This window comes from Mytilus californianus, unplaced genomic scaffold, assembly GCF_021869535.1.
Source record: "Mytilus californianus isolate M0D057914Y unplaced genomic scaffold, xbMytCali1.0.p SCAF_14, whole genome shotgun sequence".
Taxonomy (NCBI): Eukaryota; Metazoa; Mollusca; class Bivalvia; order Mytilida; family Mytilidae; genus Mytilus; species Mytilus californianus.
Genome location: NW_026262626.1, coordinates 9,403,565 through 9,426,800, shown reverse-complemented (window position 1 = coordinate 9,426,800; position 23,236 = coordinate 9,403,565). Strand labels below are relative to the sequence as shown.

The 23,236-nt window shown below is 31.1% G+C and overlaps 1 protein-coding gene across 1 annotated transcript in view; it reads left to right on the top strand.

Moving 5' to 3' along the window:
* Positions 1-23,236, top strand: part of LOC127724131 (transient receptor potential cation channel subfamily M member 8-like) — an 83,566-nt gene that overhangs the window by 28,623 nt on the left and 31,707 nt on the right. Inside the window, exons 7-17 of the mRNA XM_052230993.1 lie at positions 7,976-8,174; positions 9,172-9,319; positions 9,794-9,887; positions 10,620-10,747; positions 11,755-11,949; positions 14,481-14,636; positions 15,669-15,847; positions 17,782-18,034; positions 19,429-19,522; positions 20,902-21,002; positions 22,716-22,844. Of these exons, the coding sequence (XP_052086953.1) occupies positions 7,976-8,174; positions 9,172-9,319; positions 9,794-9,887; positions 10,620-10,747; positions 11,755-11,949; positions 14,481-14,636; positions 15,669-15,847; positions 17,782-18,034; positions 19,429-19,522; positions 20,902-21,002; positions 22,716-22,844 (1,676 nt within the window). The remainder of the gene's footprint in view (positions 1-7,975; positions 8,175-9,171; positions 9,320-9,793; positions 9,888-10,619; positions 10,748-11,754; positions 11,950-14,480; positions 14,637-15,668; positions 15,848-17,781; positions 18,035-19,428; positions 19,523-20,901; positions 21,003-22,715; positions 22,845-23,236) is intronic.

Here is a 23,236-nt window from a genome sequence, read left to right as displayed (position 1 = left end):
CTGTATTAAGAGACAACTTCTCCCTTGAGTGGTCTCTGAATACAGGTTTGACTGTATATAGTAAAAGTACCAGTAAAGATTATTCTGAAATTCATTCCAGACACCAGTTCCTTGTGTAAGTACATAAAACTGCCATAGAAATAATGTTACTATCTTATTCAAAATATACATATATACCACTGGGTGATACTTTAGTATTTTATATGGAAGTACATAAAACTGTTATAGAAATGGTGTAACTATCTTATTTACTAAATATATACATATATACCACCAGTCTTTAGGTGTCGGTAACATGCATAAAAAGTTAATATTTTGTTTTAATAATATACAGGAGGTACTAATCAAGAACATTGATGTCTAGTGGTTTCTCTAATAAAGTTGTATGTATCATAGCACTGGTAAATATAGAAGATTGCTATTCCATAAAAAAAAAGAAATCCCTGGTTTATGCTTATTTGACAAAAAGTTTATACTGTACTATATTTACGAAAAAGATTGATCGATGTTATAGATTATCCATGGTTCTTTCAATGAGATGGAGTATCTGGGCTAAAATCTCATAGAAGGGCGACAGCCCTGAGATGAGATGTAGCTGAGAAACATCCTCAAGTTTGAAAGACCATTGATAATCTTTTTATCATTATTTTCCAAGGCAACGTCAATGACATAGGTTTATCTGACATCATGTATTATCTTTCTACTTGACTGAGAAAATCCCATATACAACATGTATCACTTAATAACGAAAATTAACACAAAAAAAGATCAAAGGAAAATTTGAGAAAATAGAAATTGGCTTTATAAGCAAAAATATTGACAAATATATGCTTTTTTGACAATGGTTATATTTTTTGGTAGAAAGAGAGACATAGGGATTGCTTTTCCAGCGACGGCTGTGGTGATGGCTTCAACAATTGTTAAGTTTTCTGCTTAAGTTAGTTTGATAGGGACTACTTGTGATAGATCATTAATATTTTGTATGATGATGCATTACTATCAGAACATATCAGTTTGACAACAATTTTGAGGCTCTGCCCCCTAGGCCATGGTCCAGTGACTTCGAACTAATTAGCAATTTTAAATGTTAAGTTTTCTTCTTAAGTTAGATTGATAGGAACTACTTGTGATAGATCAATGATATTTTGTATGAAGTTGCATTACTATCAGTTCATATCAGTTTGACAACAATTTTGAGGCTCTGCTCCCTAGACCATTGTCTAGTGACTGAATTAACTAGTCATTTTCAATGTTAAGTTTTCTGCTGAAGTTAGTTTGATAGAAACTACTTGTGATAGATCAATGATATTTTGTATGAAGTTGCATTACTATCAGTACATATCAGTTAAACATCTATTTTGAGGCCCTGCCCCCTAGGCCATGGTCCAGTGAATTTTAATTAATTAGCAATTTTCAATGATAAGTTTTCTGCTTAAGTTTGTTTGATATGAACTACTTGCGATAGATCAATGATATTTTCTATAAAGTTGTATTACTATCAGTACATATCAGTTTGATGATTATTTCAAGGCCCTGCCCAGTAGGTCGTGGTCCAGTGACTTTCAATCACTTTACAATTTTCAATGATAAGTTTTCTGATTAGGTTAGTTTGATAGGAACTACTTACAATAGACAACATTTCCTATAAAGTTACATTGCTGTCTGTACTTCTCAGTTTGTCAACCATTTCCAGGCCTTACCCACTAGTTGGTCCAGTGACTGAATTAATTAGGAATGTTGCTGTCCATCAGATTGTCTTTTTCTGAATTTTATGCCGACTGGCGAGACATATCTCTGTGTCAACAGTTTATATTGTAATGCCTTCAGATCTGGAGCTTTTTTTTGAAACATAAGGAAAAAAGATGACTTACAGATTGAGATTGTGTTTCCTTCATATTGTCCAAGTTTTAGGGCTTAAATTTTCAGAAAATTGTGCTTGTCCTAACTTTTATCTGTAATGCCTGCAGATCTAGACCTGGAGTTGATTTTTGTTACATTAGTGTTAAATGCTAATTCCAGATTTATTTGCAACATATTCCAGTTGATGTGACTTTTTTCATTAAGATAGTAGGTTCGGGAGCAGGGGATAAGGGGTTGGCACTCGTGTTGCATTGATACATCCAGATTCTTTCCAATATAAGCTCTTTACATTGGTGACTGTAGGCTTTTAAGCCACACAACACTTGCAAATGATTAAGTTCTGCATGGGTATGGGTTCTGTTAACTGACAGAGCATCATTTGAAATGTGGAACATCAACAGACTTAAACTACAGACACTTCTATTAATAAGTAAATTTTTGTAACACAATAAAACTAAAAAGGTGACAGGTCTAGACTAAACATGCTAAATGAAACTGTTTTTTTTAATGTTTAGATCAAATAAGCATATTTCAATGGTCACACTATGATTGTTATAAATATACATATTTTAATGGTCGCGCTATGCTTGGTATAAATGTGCATATTTCAATGGTCACACTATGGGTGCAATAAATAAGCAAATTTCATTTGTCATGCTACATGTATGCCTTGGATAAATTAGCAAATTTAAAAAAAAGTTCTATAAATTCTTTTTCTTTCTTAATATAAATACTAGAGACTAACTTAGGTAAAATAGCATAACCAATTGATTTATGTCAAAAACTTTTAACTGCATCACAAATATAGACAGGTGCACACTTGCCTATATGTTATTAACATGGTCCTATTTTTTTTTTTTTTTTTGCTCTTGTTTTTATTATACCCCTGCTCCTAAGGATGGGGTATACTGTTTTACCCCTGTCTTTCCATTCATCCTTCTGTCTGTTCTTCCCATAAAATTTCATGTATCAAATTTTCATTTCATTTTTCTCAGGAATTACAAATCAGACCAATTTGGTATAGACATTCATTTGAGCATGCTTAACAATCTCCGGCGCAGAGATCATATTTGTTCCCTTCAATACTAAGTAACACTACGCTCAATATGAGTGTAGTATTGCGGAGCATGTACAGAACGGATATGAACTCTGCGCTGGAGATTGCATGCTTTACTGTCTGATGCATTTTCATATGTATTGCTATGTAGCTTCCTGTTTATAATACTTATTGCTGGGATAACATTAGTACTTCTCACAGCTCAACTTGTTACATATGCTGTATAAGTGTTTTCAAGAAGTTTGGTTATCGAGTTCAATTCAAATATATAAAAAAGATATCAATATCCATTATATATATATTTAACAGATATTGATATCTTTTAAGTTTGATATTTTTTTTTGGACATGGTATTTATTTCACAAAATCTGGTAATTTTCATTTTTGTAATAACCAATGACTTTGCCATAAACAACTAGGTAGTGTAAGTTGTTGATTTGAAAATCTTATAACATCATTCTGTGGGGTTGCAATACAGAACTCTTTCCTTTATATTAATAACGCTTGATTTAAAGAGTAACACAGTATACATGTTTACGAAAATAAAATCAAAATACATGATCATATATATATATGAAACTATTGAATTTTGGTGGCGTCACTTCAACCGTTCTAGAGTTATGCCCCTTTATAAATGGAAAAATTGCAAAATTTTTATTTTCTTCTAAATATCTAGTAATTTTTAAAATTGGAGTTATCTTCCTTTGTCCATGATTATAGTTGAATCAACTACAATCAATACTTTATACAATGCAATGTTTAATTTTGACTTCCACTGATAAAACACAGATCAAGTTGAATTTGGGTAGACTAAGTGTCACTTTAACCATTATTGAGTTATGCCCCTTTATAAATAGAAAGATTGCAAAATTTTTAGTTTCCATTCTGTAACTTAAGTTTGCCCCAACCAAACATTATGAAACCTATACACAATATTCATTACCACAAAACTAAGATCAAGTACAAATTTTTTGTTTCCGTTTTCTAACTTTAGTTTGCCTCAACCAAAAGTTATGAAACTTATACACAATGCTTATTACTACATAATACAGATTAAGTACGAAATTAGGTGGTGACACTTTTACCATTCTTGAGTTATGTCCCTTTTATAAAAATAAAAATTGCTGAATTTTTTAGTTTGTCTCAACCAAATGTTATTAAACTTATACACAACCGTTCTAGAGTTATGCGTGTTTACAAATAGAAAAATTGTTGAATTTTTAGTTTCTGTTCTCTACTTAAGTTAGCCTCAACCAAATGTTATGAGACTTACACACAATGCTGATTACCACAAAACTCAGATCAAGTTCAAATTTGGGTAGCGTCACTTTTACCGTTCTTCAGTTATTTTTTATGTATGTTTAAATCAAATAAGCATATTTCAATGGTCACACTATGCTTGGTATAAATATAATATTTAATGGTTACTCTATGCTTGTAATAAATATGCATATTTTAATGGTCGCGCTATGCTTGGTATAAATGTGCATTTTTCAATGGTCACACTATGCGTGCAATAAATAAGCAAATTTCATTTGTCATGCTACATGTATGCCTTGGATAAATTAGCAAATTTCAAAAAAAGTTCTATAAATTCTTTCTTTCTTAATATAAATACTAGAGACTAACTTAGGTAAAATAGCATAACCAATTGATTTATGTCAAAAACTTTAACTGCATCACAAATATAGACAGGTGCACACTTGCCTATATGTTATTAACATGGTCCTATTTTTTTTTTTTTTTTTGCTCTTGTTTTTATTATACCCCTGCTCCTAAGGATGGGGTATACTGTTTTACCCCTGTCTTTCCATTCATCCTTCTGTCCATTCTTCCCATAGAATTTCATGTATCAAATTTTCATTTCATTTTTCTCAGGAATTACAAATCAGACCAATTTGGTATAGACATTCATTTGAGCATGCTTTACAATCTCCGGCGCAGAGATCATATTTGTTCCGTTCAATACTAAGTAACACTACGCTCAATATGAGTGTAGTATTGCGGAGCATGTACAGAACGGATATGAACTCTGCGCTGGAGATTGCATGCTTTACTGTCAGATGCATTTTCATATGTATTGCTATGTAGCTTCCTGTTTATAATACTTATTGCTGGGATAACATTAGTACTGCTCACAGCTCAACTTGTTACATATGCTGTATAAGTGTTTTCAAGAAGTTTGGTTATCGAGTTCAATTCAAATATATAAAAAAGATATCAATATCCATTATATATATATTTAACAGATATTGATATCTTTTAAGTTTGATATTTTTTTTTGGACATGGTATTTATTTCACAAAATCTGGTAATTTTCATTTTTGTAATAACCAATGACCTTGCCATAAACAACTCGGTAGTGTAAGTTGTTGATTTGAAAATCTTATAACATCATTCTGTGGGGTTGCAATACAGAACTCTTTCCTTTATATTAACTATGCTTGATTTAAAGAGTAACACAGTATACATGTATACGAAAATAAAATCAAAATACATGATCATATATATATATGAAACTATTGAATTTTGGTGGCGTCACTTCAACCGTTCTAGAGTTATACCCCTTTATAAATGGAAAAATTGCAAAATTTTTATTTTCTTCTAAATATCTAGTAATTTTTAAAATTGGAGTTATCTTCCTTTGTCCATGATTATAGTTGAATCAACTACAATCAATACTTTATACAATGCAATGTTTAATTTTGACTTCCACTGATAAAACACAGATCAAGTTGAATTTGGGTAGACTAAGTGTCACTTTAACCATTATTGAGTTATGCCCCTTTATAAATAGAAAGATTGCAAAATTTTTAGTTTCCATTCTGTAACTTAAGTTTGCCCCAACCAAACATTATGAAACCTATACACAATATTCATTACCACAAAACTAAGATCAAGTACAAATTTTTTGTTTCCGTTTTCTAACTTTAGTTTGCCTCAACCAAATGTTATGAAACTTATACACAATGCTTATTACTACATAATACAGATTAAGTACGAAATTAGGTGGTGACACTTTTACCATTATTGAGTTATGTCCCTTTTATAAAAATAAAAATTGCTGAATTTTTTAGTTTGTCTCAACCAAATGTTATTAAACTTATACACAACCGTTCTAGAGTTATGCGTGTTTACAAATAGAAAAATTGTTGAATTTTTAGTTTCTGTTCTCTACTTAAGTTAGCCTCAACCAAATGTTATGAGACTTACACAAATGCTGATTACCACAAAACTCAGATCAAGTTCAAATTTGGGTAGCGTCACTTTTACCGTTCTTCAGTTATTTTTTATATACGTTTAAATCAAATAAGCATATTTCAATGGTCACACTATGCTTTGTATAAATATAATATTTAATGGTTACTCTATGCTTGTAATAAATATGCATATTTTAATGGTCGCGCTATGCTTGGTATAAATGTGCATATTTCAATGGTCACACTATGCGTGCAATAAATAAGCAAATTTCATTTGTCATGCTACATGTATATGCCTTGGATAAATTAGCAAATTTCAAAAAAAGTTCTATAAATTCTTTTTCTTTCTTAATATAAATACTAGAGACTAACTTAGGTAAAATAGCATAACCAATTGATTTATGTCAAAAACTTTTAACTGCATCACAAATATAGACAGGTGCACACTTGCCTATATGTTGTTAACATGGTCCTATTTTTAGCTCACCTGGCCCAAAGGGCCAAGTGAGCTTTTCTCATCACTTGGCGTCCCTCGTCCGTCGTTGTCGTCCGCCGTCGTTAACTTTTACAAAAATCTTCTCCATATGTTACATATGCTGTATAAGTGTTTTTAAGTAGTTTGGTTATCGAGTTCAATTCAAGTATATAAAAAAGATATCAATATCCATTATATATATATTTAACAGATATTGATATCTTTTAAGTTTGATATTTTTTTTTGGACATGGTATTTATTTCACAAAATCTGGTAATTTTCATTTTTGTAATAACCAATGACTTTGCCATAAACAACTCAGTAGTGTAAGTTGTTGATTTGAAAATCTTATAACATTATTCTGTGGAGTTGCAATACAGAACTCTTTCCATTATATTAATAACGCTTGATTTAAAGAGTTACACAGTATATATGTGTACGAAAATAAAATCAAAATACATGATCATATATATATATGAAACTATTGAGTAATATAAATAATAACAAATGAGCTGTGTCGGATAGAAAACAAACCTTTTGCATATGAATATGAGTACATCTGTTAACCTAGTTTGAGTTGAAAAAATCTCTATGGAAAGTCTGTAACTGTTTGAAAATTGAGTTGTTATAAGAAACTTACAAAACACAAGACCAAATTCATCTTTTATTTCGTATTTGAATGTTCCAAAATCAATTTAAGTCTTATATATGTACATGTAAACTTGCACTTGCATAAGGTTGATTTCTATCTGACGTAGCTCAAATCATACTATATATATATATATATATCTAATACAAATAATTCATCACAGCAATCATAATTAGTGACTGAATAAAATTTAGATGCCAGATTTTTATACTGAAGGGGAAATGAAAACATATGTGTTAGGGCTGTTGAGTTTTTTCAAATTATACTTGCCCATGGAGAAATAATTTTTTTTTCAAAATTAATTGCAACTAAACAGATGTGCTAACTCTTTACTAACATGTAAAATGTTATTTAAAACTACCTACCAATGGGAAGGTTATAAAAATGTTCACTTATCCATCCTAGAAATTTAATTTCTGTTAGTATGATGAAAGCCATTTTATGAAACAATGATTAATATAGAATATTTTATTATGTTTCATAGGTTTCAAGTAGCAGAAAATCTCTTATTTAGTTTTAGACATAGACTTGAGTAATTAAAAATCCATTAATATAATTTGTGTGGAGATAGTGTTAGACCTAGACTTGAGTAATTAAAATTCCATTAATATAATTCTTGTTGAGATAAATAACTATCAGATATCATTGATTTTGAAATCATTTTCAATAAAGTACCATGAAAATTTTGTAAAACAGTCTTTTTATATTTGAATTCAAGTTGTAATTTTTGACAGGTTCTGATGATGAGAGCTCAGAAATAATTGAGCCAACAACACAGCCTATTCCAGTCATTGGACTTGTTATACAGGGATCACCAAGAGGGATAGATCTGGTTCTTTTTTATCTGCGGAATAAAATGCCAATTGTTATTGTCAAAGGAAGTGGTGGATGTGCCGACCTCCTGGCTTATGCAATAGAAGAATCACAAGAAAGGTCTGCAGAAAGTCCATTCATTATTCATAATTTCCCAATTTTCAAATGGCTTCAATCATTTTCAATAGGGCTGTTCCGGGATTTGACGCATGGGGGGCATGTATTATGTGATTGTCTTTGCATAGTAGCAATTTTCATAATCATATGATATGTTCAGATGTGCTGGTAAGCTTTGAAATAAGCAAATGAATTTTGTAAGAATTGTGTAAAGGTTTGTGCTTCTGTATGGTCCAATTAGTCTTCCATCTGGTCTTGTAAGCTCTCTTGTGTGTACAATTTGTACAATTATTTTTTTAATGAAACTTATATTAAATAAAGGTTTATATGAGCATTGCACCCAGACAGGTTGGAAAATCAGTGCCAAAACCTTTTTTTATAGGGGTTATGCCCCTTGGAAATATAAATTATATGGAAAATTGCATTGTAAGCACTCTCAAGCCTACATTTCTTGTAGGATTGTAATGAAATGTCTTAAGTTCTGTATTAATAATGTCTGTTAGAAAACCAGTGCTGATCAATTATTTTTACAGTAGTAATGTCCCTTAGAATTGTAATAAGAATTGAAAATTGCATTGCAAGCGCTTTCAAGTGTAGCGAGATACTTATGGAGTTGGAAAATCAGTGCTGATATATTATTTTTACAGGAGTTGTGTCTTTGAAATGTAATTTATAATGAACATTGCATTGTAAGCACTCTCACACCTACATTTTTTTAGATTTTTGAAGTTTATCTCAAAGGATTATATCAGCAAGGTCTTGTAAGAGTGCAACCATTTTTACAAGAGTTCTGGTCCTTGAAAATAGAATTATATGGAAAAAAACATTATTAGTAATCTAATGCCTACTTTTCTTGTGTTAAATGAAATTATTATCTTTTTATTAGTTATAACCCTTGACAGATAAAATATATGCAAAAAAATGCGGGGATATTGGAATGCTGATCTTGTATTCAATTTATTCCTTTATCCATCTATTTTGAGATAAAAATATTTTTCAGACCAGATGGTGATTACGAAGAACATCATTTAAAACCAGAATTGCTGAAGATGATTGGCCATACCTTTCCTAACACTTTCAAAGAAAATGATTTTGCAAAGAATGTACTGAGAGACAAAATTCTTGAATGTGTGTCCTTAGCCACAGAAGTAAGCTTATTAAAGTACCTTTTTTTATCTCAAATATGGGACAATTTATATTTAGTAGAGATGGGTTAATCATTTGTTTTAGAGTACACAGGCTGAATGTGACTTCTTAAATAGATTGTTAATTGACTTTTTTTTTAGTTCATCCTTTTAATAGTTTTATATTTTTATATCAAACAAAGTCTTTAATCTACATGTTAAAAAAAGCAGGAAAATGTAATATTTAAATATCGTGGATACCAATTTTTTTGTAAATTGAAGAAAATTTGTAGTTTCGTTGATATTTGATTTTGTAATTTTTCCAAAATCTGAATACTAACATATAGTAAATTTGTACTTTATTAAACATTTATATTTGTGGTTCACCTTTACCCACAAACTCCTCGACACTTGATATCCAACGAATAGTAATGTATCCACAGCATCTGGTTTATTGTGTAGGATTATATGTATAGTACCTGTGTATCCTTGTTTCAGGATGAGCGGACATTTGTGACAATACTAAATACCCAAGGTTGGGATGCAAATTTAGCAGATCTAGACAAGTATTTACTGAAAGCTTTATTTAAATGTAAGTTTGTCTGTAAATGTTTATAATCAGGAGTTGATTTTTTTTTACCAAGTCCTGGTAAAGATTGAAGCCATACTTGCATCACCAAAAATTGATGAAAGCTAATTTCATTTTTGCAATTTATATATTGAAATATCTGCTGAAAGTGGGAACATCTCTTTCCAACTTGCTTGATATTTTTGTAATTGTTTCTCTCAGTCAGTGTTACAATTGCTTTTGGAAGACATTGTTGAAGGCCCTACTGTGACCTATAGTTGTTAACTTCTACGTCATTTGGTCTGATGGAGAGTTGTCTTATTGGCAATCATACTACATCTTCAAATTTTTATATTGTTAACTGTCCTTTGTAACTTATTCTTAATTGTTTTATCCTGAACTTGCCACAACATGTGCTCAACCACCACACTGAGAAATGGATTCATTGTTCTGATCATGATGTGTGATATTTTTTAACACCTGCTTTTTCATGTTTTAACATTAAAACAATGGTATCAAGTGTTTGCTATTTCTCTCTAATCAACAAGGTACCAGTCCCTGTGTTTGACTTTTGCAATTGGAAAAAATAATACTGCAGTCCCTCAACTGTTTTTGCAACAATAAAAAAGAATGGCTTGGAAAATTTAAACTTTACAAATTTGTTTTAGCAAATTATTTAAGTTACTTAAGACATTTACTTTTGGAAAGTCTTAAAGCATTTCTTTTTGTTTTGAATAATTTGTTATGTACTTATAGGTGAAATAAAGAGTAACTCTAGGTGGAGAGAAAGAGCCTACAAAGACTTGACTCTCTTACTCGACTGGAACAGACCAGATTTAGCTCAGACAGAGATATTTTCATCAAGAGATTTCTCAAGAATTAAGGTATGCAAAAGCTAATTAACGCATTAGAATAAGGATTGATAATTGATATGCTGTCACTGCTCAAGGACCAGCTACCGTCAGGGACCAATAACTATCAACTGGCATTATAAATAATGATTTAAATTCTCATAAACATGCAGTGTCAGATAAGGGAAATCCTTTAAAACAATTGCTCTCTTTGATATAGCTGCAAATCAACCAAATAGTTTTTATACAACTGCAAATTTTTGGAATGTATAATGCTATGGCATTGAGGTCATAGTCGTCGTCTGAAGACATTTGGGTTCTAGACAATAACTTGAGTATATTAGTGAATGGATCACTATGAAATTATAACACAAGGTTCCATACCACAAAAGGAAGGTTGGGATTGATTTATTTATGTTGTGGGTTATTGTCTTTTATTGTTTAGGAATAAAGGACCACAAACAAGCATTTTTCTTGTTTCAGGACAATAAATTGTGTATAATTTTATTTATGACCATACCATTACCTTTTTAAACATCCCTCCTTGAGGAGGGGGAGGGGGAAATATAGTGATTCACATGTCTATATTTGATGCATTTGGCTTCTGTTAATCAGACATTGTTAAGAATTTTCCAAAATCTTCTATGAAACTATTTGTTACTAAACTTTGTCAGAATCCCATGTAGGATTCTTATGAGATTGTTCTCCTAAAACCAAGTAATTTTAACCACGGAAATTAAGTTTGAAATAACCGACAATGCCATGGGAAAAACCAAAACAGAACCAAAAGACAAACAACAGTATACAAAACACAACATTGAAAACTAAGATTGAGCAACATAAAGGCCATGAAAAATTTGGGTCGCTCTTAGATGCTTGGGAAGGGTAAGCAGATGGTACTCCACATGTGGCAACCGTCTTGCTAAAATTCACTCTTTACCATGGTATGTAGACAATTTTCATTTATGATCAATAATAACATATTTTAATTACAATTAATTGTGGATGAATTGAAATGAGAATGTTTTTGATTATTTCAGGTAGACAAGACATTGTTTGAGAAGTCCCTAATAAAGACTGACAGGGAAGAATTTGTTTCTTTATTTCTAGATCAAGGATTCCAAATTCACAAATATTTGAACCACAAGCATCTGAAGTATTTATTTGATAAGGCTGATGACTCAGAATTCTTTACAACAGTTTGTCTGGAAGGAGTACTTGGAAAGACTCATATAGTAAGAGACTATTACAGCTGATTTATTTTAGTCTCTACAAGAGAGTCTGGATTGGAGGGTCCTTCATTTCTTTATTCTTAAAATTTGTAGGCCAATTTTCTCAATTTTTATGTCCCATGCTGCACTGGAAGGAGCATTAAATGTTACCCTTGTCTGTCCATCGGTACGCATGTCCCAAATTTGTTTTCAATCTCCAACTTTAGTTTGCCTCAACCAAATGTTATGAAACCTATACACAATGCTTATCATTGAGTTATGTCCCTTTATAATGTTATGTGCAAGCAGGGGCATCATCTGTGTCCCATGGACACATTCTCCATTTTTTTTGCTTAATTCTCTCTATTCTTTGTTGTTTCTATCCTTTATTCTGCATGCCTTTCTCACTATTCTCTATTCTTAAAACCCCATCCAGCCCCTCATACAAAGTACGCTAAATCAACGGAGTAGGGGCATTGAGGCCCCGGTTTTGGCCCAAGAAAAGTTTTTGAGAACTATTTCAAATTTGCACATATTATTTAGAAATGCATAAATTCAAGAAATATAAATGAATTAAGTAAGATTTTTGATGTTATGAAGTCACAATAACGTCACAAAATGCACCAATTTCACTAATTTCACAAAAACAAAGAAAATTACTAAATTTATGCAGTTTTCCGTCATTATTTTCTTTATGGAAACATCGTGCGCAGGCAAACAACAATAAAATAATTTAAGCTTTATTATAAATATTGACATATTCTAACTGAATATAAAGTTGTTTTGGGTGCGCACATACTTTTCCAATCTAATATATACCTAGCAGTTGACGTAAAACAAGGAAAATCAAGAAATTTTACAAAATATACACATTTTGTCATAGTTTGTTGCCATGGGAACTTGTTGATGTGAAATTTGTTTTTATTTTCTGAACACCTTGTACCTTAGTGTAGTATGGACAAAGTTAAGAATATGTTTGTTAACTTTTCAATTTGCACTAATATTTGGGTCAAGGGCCTTATTGCCCCAACTCCTTTGCTTATTTGTTAGTTTGACCCTGAAATTAATATGACCTTTGTTTTGATACTTCCTATAGCTATTAATAAAGCAACGTTTTTTCATTATTATCCTTTGATATTTGTATAAAGATCCAGTTTGACCCTGACCTTTTCTTTATTAATAGCTAGCAAAGAAATTCATGGTTCATCAACTTGATTTTATGTATTAACTCCACCCTCAATTGATTTAGCTGTAATTTTGGAGGTTATAATTTGAAGTTATATAAGCAGAGACATTTTTTCTAACCTGACCTTTTAAGTTGGCTGAGTAGTGTCATCCCTTGGTTTCCATTTCCTATAAATGTTTTACAATTTTTATCTTCTGTTAATTATAAGTTGAAGAGATGAATGAAAGGTCTTCTCATTTGACTATGATTGAATAAAAAACATGGTCCCCAGAGACCATCTTTGATTCTGATTGGCCAGTTTTATTTTAACACTAAGGTAAAATGATTTTAAACTTTCTGGGATTGAAGATTGACAGATCCTTTTAAAACAATCTTCATTTCATATTGATCAGGTAGTAATTGGTGGCTTTTGTGGCACCTAGAATTCATTAAATCCTAATGGAAAATCACTTTTTATCATTTTCACTGAAATTTCTTGACCAAATTTACTTTATCTTGGAAGGTCTTCCACAAACACCCTCATTTGGTGTCGATCCAATGAAAATCATGGTCACCAGAAACATCTTTTGAGTCAGATTGGCTAGTTTTCAACAAATATTCTCTGAAACTACAAAGCAAAGTATTTCGTAATTTTAGAGGATTGATGGTCAGATCATCATTTGCAAGTTTTCCTTATTAAATGGTGATTGGATGACAAACATGGCAGTATAGAAACCATGTGAAAAATCAATCTTCAATAATAAGAACTCCCATTCTGATATCTGCAATTTTTTTGGAAATCGCAGTATTTAATAAATGCATGCAATAAATTCTGAATTTATAGTAAACAACAAAAAGTTCCGATTTTTTGCCAATTAGACAAAAAACATGGATTGCTGAGGCAAAGTCTGAATCATGAGAGGCCAATTTTCAAAAACTTTCTTTGAAACAAAAAAGTTAAAATGGTGTTTAACTTTAAGGTAATTGTTGAAAAATAAGCCATTCTTGGAAAAGTTTGTCAGAACTGTTTCTTGTTGTGAGGAATTATAGGTTATAAAGAACCAATTTCACTTTGACAAAATATGGCCTGGAATTTCAACTCAATTGTAAAGAAAGGCCACAATTTTTTTCTTAAAACCTTTCAACAGCCTAAATGCTAAGTGGAAACAAATTTATGAATTTATCTTCAAAAGAGTACATTATAGGCTTTAAATTCAGCACAGTTAGGAGAAGTTGCCATAACAAGATCATTTTGTGCATTTTTCTCTGCAACTTCAAATGTAATATATTCTTCAATTTTGCTATTATATAGTTTTAGGATTTTAATATTGTGTAATAGACGTCAGTATAACACATTGTACTAATTGAAATTGTACTTATTTCTTTATAGATCTCAGATCAGCCTTTGCCACAGGATTTTTTAGTGAATGATTTAAACAAACTTGTAGCAAAGTTGTCAGGAATAAAGGACTTCGTTCAGCCTTATGAATTATCTATGAACTCTGTTGAGCTATATGTGTTGGATCCAGTGGTTGCTGAAAGAAAGGTAAAATGCATGCATACATGAAAAAAAGAAATATAGGTTGGAAGGAGAAACTTTGAAAATACAGCAATTTAAAAAGAAATAAACTTCTGAGGTGCTATTAGAAATATTCATACACTTTTTATCTCACATATTTTAACAGATGCATCAGAGTATTTAGATGGGTCTTGTCTATCATTTTTATCTAAGAAAGTTGAAATTTTATTTTATGACTGGATATAATGTTTATATTACATAACACCAAAACTTTTTCAAAATTTTACTGCATATGGAAATTAATAAAAAAATGATTTTGTAATTAATTGTTTAGATAACAATATTATTTTGTAAGTATTTTTCCACCGGCAATGGACATTTGAGCGATTTAAAAAGGATGTTTGAGCACCAAAGTTTAGGACATTTGAGCGTCGAAATTTTAGGACATTTGAGTGAAAATGAAAAATAAGCATAGGACATTTGAGAGAAAAAATTTGAAAATGATGAAGGAATACCTCTTCCGTTTGCCAGATGTAATCTGTTACCCATGCTCACCAAGGGGAGGTGGAAGTAGGATTTGGAGCAGGATAAAACATCTAGTTTTAAAATGTGGAGTTTAAATAAAATTGAGTATGGAAACATATTTCAATAGTAAAATATAAAGTCATAAAACTGAAAACTCGACAATGGCATTATTTTCAAGTCAGATCGGGCTTGAAATTTATTTCAGGCTTCTGACATTAAAAACCCCTCGTTATTTCCTGCTGGCGGTACCGTGAATGAAAGTCCAGGAGATTCTGTTCCTTCTCTTTGTCTGTTTGGCTATGAAAAAAAAAATCAAATGAAATATATTTAAAAAACTTTCTCTTTTTTCTTACTTTTTAAAGATATATTTTCTTAACTCATATAAAAGTATCACAATAAATTTTGCTCAAATGTCCTATTTGAAAATCCAGGTAAGGTTAATATTCCGGCGCTAAAAGCCCCTGATGAAATTTGAATAAAATCAGTTAATGCAGTGCTTTCTATTGTAATATAGATTGTATCACTATATTATAGGCTATAAATTGTCTCATTATATGGGCAGTTTTGTTTAGTCGACCTAAACTAGCAAAAGTCCTGTGGTATAGATGTGATGAACCAATTCCTGTGGCTCTGATCTGTAGTAATATGTACAGAGAATTGTCAAAATGTTCAATGGAACTTTATCAACGTACTGAAATGGAGGCTTGTGCAAAGTATGTATAAAATACCAAGACAATTAATGTATTGATGTAAATACTTAACTTAGAGTAATATAAAATAGAAAATAACTGCTTTTAAAACATAAGTAATCAGTCCTAAAAACATCTATTAGACCAGGTTGCGAGAATTGCGAAACTGGCATATTGTATGGCATGTCAGGGGGACTGGGAATAGGGGAACCTTTGTCATGTAATCAACTCCTCCTACAGTTTTCTACCAAAATCCCTAAAAATTTCACACATATTGAAATTGTGCGCCTGTTGTTGTTAGATTGAGTTTTTTTTTTGTAGTTTTCCAGACCCGGAAACTTTTTTAGTTTTCAGCAAAAACAACACACTAATTTTGTGTACACAACTCCTTCAGTTTTCAATGTAGATCCTTAAAACTTCTAAGAAAGAATTGTTATGCACTTCCCATTATAGCGATTTTTTTCACATTTTTTGCCCTTTATATTTCAATATATGTAAATGTTTTTTATAGACTATTCTCAATTGTTTCAGGAACATTCTGTCCAACATGGCCATTTTGCTTGATATGCAGAACAAATAGATTTAAAAGCCTCATATTAAAACTGGCTAAAAAGTGTGGGAAAAAGTACCTGTTATAAAAGTGAACAAAAACATTGTTACGTTATTATAAAAATCATTAAATATTTTGAAAAACATTTCCCCCTTATTGCTTTGTGATCCATCTTAAATAAAACAAGCTCATGTAGATTTCACATCATATTTTCTATAAGAATAGCATTGACAATTAAAAGTGGCAGTCACATGTGTTCAAAATTGTGATTATTTGTTTGGTGGCATGAATCTTTTGATATGTAAAGGTTTGTCATGTTAAAAATGACAACCACAGTGGTCTTGTGGTCTAATTAGTTCATCTTCTGTATCTCTAGCCTGTTAACACTGAGGTTTTGAGTTCGAACCCCACATGTGGCAGGTGTGTTTGACTCCAATCATAGTTTACTAGGATTGTCAGTTTTCCTGCAGAAGGTTGTTAGTTCTTCCTTGTCACTCTGGTTTTCTCAGATTAATAAAAACTGACCGCCATGATAAAGCCAATAGTTCTGAAAGTGGTGTAAAACCCCAACAGCCAATCAGTCAATCATCCTATAAATGATCAACCTCTATTTCAAATTGAGAGGTAAATTGAAAATTTTCTTTAGAAAAGTCTGAATTAGGACATTATCTAGCTGAAAAGCATAACATCCAGTTTTGAAATCTGATATAGCAATGTATAGTATTGATTCTCACTTTTTAAGTTGTATGTCTATCAACTCATTTAACACTAATATAATTTCAACTGAATCATATAAAAAAAAGTCAAAAGACAAATTAAAAATTACATATTAAGCAATGGAAAAATTGGATCTGACAGATGAAATAAACATTTAAGAAAGAGAAGACTAACAATAAGAAAAACATGAGAAATTTAGATAACTCTTTAAATACCAAAACATTTTTTTGTAATTTTCATACCTTTTAAGAAAAAACAAGATGTTGGGTAAATGTCAATGAGACAGCAACCCAATGGCTCAAACAAAAGACATTTAGTGGTCAACATACAATATTTAACCATAGATAGGTGTTTATTCAATAAATCAAACTCTTTAAGTCCCTCTGAGTTTAAAAAAAATATGTGAATGATTTAAGTACAAACTATCAAATCAAAGATCTGCCCCATCAACACCAATACTCCAAATAACAAAAGCATTATATATGGTATTTATAGATTATTGATGGTTCTTCAAACAAGATGGTGTTTCTCAGCTAGAATCTGAGTTCATACATTAATTCTCTTTCTACATGACTGAGAAAAATCTGTATCACTAGGATAGTGTGAAATGAAAAATTATCACAAAAAAAGATCCAAGCAAACTTTTAAGAAATAGTGATAAAATACATTAACCTTGTTAATTTGTTTTCAGAGAATTTGGAACAATGGCTCTAGGAGTGTTAGATATAAGCTACAGTGATGTCAGTGCACAAGCATATGCTATGCTAAGTAAACCCTTACCAGATTTTAACAATAAGAGTGCTATAGAAATTGCCTATGATGCAAACTATGGGAGCTTTATTGCACATCCCTGTTGTCAGAAGTGGTTAACAAAAAAACTGTTTGGGTCTATTCAAGTGAAAGAATTGGACTTTGGGATTTGTAGACTGCCATACTGGTTCAAGGTAAACTAGGGTTCACAGATAATTATTTATTATATATGCATACACAATAAAAAAAAATTCCAAGAAGGCTGGTTGCCTCCCGTGACTCACTGCAATAATGAATGATCTATGAATTATTAGAAATATATTATTTACTTAACTGGTAACTTATTCTGTCCATCTTGAATTTATTTTATGATTATTTGTTACTAAAGAATGGCATAGAAAAGAATATATTGATCTGTAACAAAGAAAATAGTAATTAACAAATGGCAAAAAATATTGTAGGAATGCAAGCCACAAAAACTTCTTTCTAGACTCTCACCCTTTCTCTCTTTTTGATAAAAAAAGAAAAACCACCTCGTTTATCTCATGTTACTTTGCCTACCTAGAGTGACAGAGTCATAGGTTTGAGTCCTGGCCAGGTCAAACAAAACAAAATCAAAATGTCTCAGCCAAGAAAACAGTATTTAAGAGTAAATGTAAAGACTGATTGGCTCGGTGTTAGAAAACTGTTTCTGAGTAGGATTATATATAAAAATATTTAGATGTGGTTATGATTGCCAATGAGACAACTGTTCACCAGAGTTCAAATGACGTGGATGTATATGTTTTCCTGTCGAATGTTACCTAAGGGCTATTCCATTAAAATGTATGTGGGAGGGTAGGAAGGGAAGTTTAATTATTGAATGTGGGTCATGGGTCTTTTTTCAGTATGTGTCTATTACCATTATGCAAAATTATCTAAAAAATGGTTCTTGGTTGTAGGGATATTTTGAAAGTCCCTTCCTACCCTCCCACATACATTTTAATGGAAGAGCCCTAATGAGCTAGGATGTCAGAAATTCAACTAAATATGGCAGTTTAGTACAAAGTAAGGTATATCTATCTCATTTACTGTGGATTCATTGTTTTTCCTTGGGTACAAATTGTTTATGGATAACCTTGGTATAGACGAACCAGGAATTTATATGTTCAACAAAACTCCTAATAGGTTTGTATGCAAATTTAGCAAAACCAAGATATTACAATTTTTTTTCAATTGGTACCCAAGAAAATAAATGAATATTCAGTACATTATGGTCTTGAATATGCATAAAATATTTGCTGCTGGATGTTCAGCAGTTATCAATTACTCAAGCAGTCAAAGAGAAGTACCTGTCCCCTACTATGATTCTGAGAAGCTTTATATAGAAATAAGAAGATATGGTATGATTGCCAATGAGACAACTCTTCACCAGAGACTAAATGACGTAGAAGTTAACAACTGTATGGCCATCAACAGTGAGCAAGACCCACACTGCATAGTAAGCTATAAATGGCCCCAAAATGACAAATATAAAAGAACTAGCCCTTATACATGGCAGCTGTTCATTTTCAATACTTTTGCTTAGCAAGGATATTTTATTTTTCAGATTCTTTCTAGTGTTTTTTTCTTCTTCCCGATGTTCTTTTGGATTGTGTTTGGGAGATCTGCTGGATACAAGAACAAAGGACTTACAATGAATGGTAAATTTTTAAGGAGAAGAGCCAGGAAAGGCTAAAGACTTAACATACTCGAATACCTATATTTATGAAATAAAATACTGCAGATTCAGAAATTATTGCACTGTTTATATAATGATAATTTCTGATTTAACAGGGCAATGAGAACTTCAAAAGAATATAATACCAGTTTTTAATAGAAATTTCATGTTTTTATGTTAATTTTATCTTCTGAGAAAAAATTGGCCCCACCTTTTAACGATAAAAATATATATAGATGAATACACAGCATAACAAAAATTTATGTTGGTCCATGCATCTGGCCTATGTTGTTAGAAACATGCTGGTTTTTTTGTTTTTTTTTTTGTATTTCTCAGATAGTTTTATACATGTTTTCATCAAATGTGTATGAAATTAACTGAACTTTGATTTCAAGGAATTTAAGGGCCAATATTGACCACTCCTTTGCTTTGTTTTCAAAGTCTTGTTGACAAATATTAATTTAAATATTTAAATGATATCAACCCATTATTGTTGGTCTTTCTAATTGCTAATGGGTTAAACTGTTTTTTTTTTTTTTTTCAAAACGTTATATATAAACTCATTCTACTAAACTGATCAACCAGTAAAACATTTTAGCCCTTTGCAAGACAAAGATCTAAGCAAGAATAAAACAATTATGATATTACACATATTAGTATGAACAATGCCAGAGCAGATTCAAGGTTTATTGTAAATAATGGTATAAGGCGGAAAGCGTAGTGAGGCAAACATTTTTAAGCAAAAAAAAAAAAAAAAAATTCCTGAATTGGCCTCTGATGCTGTTCTACCAGTATAAAAATATATTATATTTGTTGCAATGAAATGCTCTGATTTCCAAATCAAATATAAAATTTCACTCATCTGAGGTCATATAACAAAAGGTGGTAAAAACGCTTGGGGAAAAAATATAGTTCCTTTCATTTTCTTCTTTATTTAAATAATTTGGCCTGAAGAAATTGTTTGAACAAACAGCAATCGGAAATGGCAAAGCTTTTTCTTTATCAGAGTAACATTCTGCATACAAAGTCCTTCTTTGAAAAGTCTATTCTATATACTATAAGTTGAAAAGAGTTTCTTGTCTTACATATTTAATGGTTTTTTAATTGTCTTTGAAAACAATAAGAAAAACAAGCTATATCATTGTTCTGATGAAAACAATCAACGTTTCTCAACATATATTTATTATATTTTAATGAAAAAACTTTTTCTTTGTATATATGTATCAATGTTTGCTTTCTAGGTTAAAAAAATGCTGAAAAGTATATAAACAAAACTTTGAAAAAGTAAATTATAAAAATGTTATTTTTTTTCTTAAATAAAAGTTTCATCAATTAAGGGAAATATTTGTGTTTATTTTGAAGATTTGTTCTTGGTAGAAGATGATATCTCAGACAGTGCATCATCTGATGAAGAGACCATTTTACCATTTACTAGATCAGGATTGGTAAAAGAATTAAATGGTGTAAGTGACCACTTTTAAGTGACAGTGAAAATGTATAATTGGGGGGGGGGGGGGGGGTCTGGATTTGAAAGAGGGGGATGGGAAGTGAATTCTGTAGGCTTTTTTTTTTTGGTTTTATCAACTCTTCAACATTTGTATTAAGTTTTAGATTTTCAAATATTTTTGCCTTGAGCATCACTGATCAGACATTAATTGTTGAAATGTGGATCTGGTGCAGCAAATTACTTATGATTAATGTTATTTTTATTATAAAGATATAAGAAGATGTGGTATGAGTGCCAATGAGACAACTCTCCATCCAAGTCACAATTTGTAAAAGTAAACCATTATAGGTCAAAGTACGGCCTTCAACACGGAGCCTTGGCTCACACCGAACAGCAAGCTATAAAGGGCCCCTAAAATTACTAGTGTAAAACCATTCAAACAGGTAAACCAACGGTCTAATCTATATATAAAAAAACGAGAAACACTTATGAACCACATTAACAAACGACAACCACTGAACATCAGGTTATAACTTCATTTGAGGACCTATCAGCATCTCTCCTTTTCAGAAAGAGAAAGTGAATTTTCTGATTTTCTAGAAACAATAAACTAATACCTACTGAATGACAGGCTCCTAACAAAATAACAAGTAAAATCAATTTTTACATTCATAAAACAAAAGAACAACTATGTAAATCATTACTTGAGTTCACAAAATAGAATTACTGCTGATGAAATCATCATTTGATATAAAAATAAGGAGATGTTGTATGATTGCAAATGAGAAAACTATCCACCAAAGTTCAAATGACGTGGATGTAAGCAATTATAAGCAACTTTACTGCCTTCAACAATGAGAAAAACCCATACTGTATAGTCGACTATAAAAGGCCCAGACATGAAAAATATGAAACAATTCAGTTGAGAAACTAATGGTCTAATTTATAACAGAACAATTACGAAAAACAGATATGACAGACATGAACCAATGACATCCACTGAACTACAGGCTCCTGACTTGGGACAGGCACATAAAGAATGTGGCAGGGTTAAACATGTTTGTGCATGCTCAACCTTCCCCCTAACCTGAGGCAGTGGTGTAACAGTACCAACATAAGAACAAACTATTTAGATCAGTTGAAAAGGACTCAAATCATCAGAATGATACAAAGCAGAAAAACATCTAACACACAAATACAGATCTGAGAGTACTCAAAGTTACTGACAGCGAGTTCATTAAATAAATTTACTACTGAGTAAATCATTTCTTGAGTTCACAAATAAAAGTACTACTGAGTAATTCAAACTTGAGTTTTGTTTCAATTATCAGATTTCAAAGAAATGCCATGGATTTAGAAACTTTTCTGAAAGTTTTAATCTTCTATATAGTTCTTTCAATTCAATGGATAAATACATCATCCATAATTTTGGTAGATGGCTAAATTAAATGAATTACTGATTGAATTGGTTGTCCTGAACATGCATGGAATATTTGCCACTGGATGTTGAGCAACCAACAATCAATCAATCAATCTGATTGAATTTAAGCTTTGTTAAATTAATCCATTTTTTAGGAGGGGAGGGGTGTATATAGCAATTATTGGAACACATTCTTCACAACTCTTGTCCTATGTTGTAAAGACTAAAGACTATTACACATATATAGTATTAATTCTATCAGACTCTTAAAATAAGATAATTATTTGTACCTTGACTATTTATTTAAAGATGAAACGAAAATCATTAAAGAACAAAATTAGTGGTGCTTTAAGATCGAAGAGACATAGAAAATTGCCAGTATGGAAACAAATGAATTTATTATGGACTGCACCTATTACCAAATTTTGGATTACACAGGTGAGTTATGAAATACAGTAGAGCAGAACATTAATTTCTCAAACACTTGAAGCATCAAAAATTTGTTGTTATTGTAAGAGGTTGTACAAAATTTAGGATTTTATAGTTTATGTAGTAGAGAATTGATAAGAAGTAGTGGATTCGGAAACGATAATCAACTTGCGACTAAAGTCGCTCGTTGATTATCGTTTCCGAATCCACTACTTCTTATCAATTCTCTAGCTTAACCCATTTCTAGTAAAACGACTGTCTGTTTTACGTTTTGACAATGAATCAACAATATTTCATAAAAAAGTTTGGTATTTTGTCTTTTTTATTCTATAATAGCTGGAAATGAATATATCCACACGGTTCGCATCTATATTTAGACATTTGACAAGTTAACATAAGTT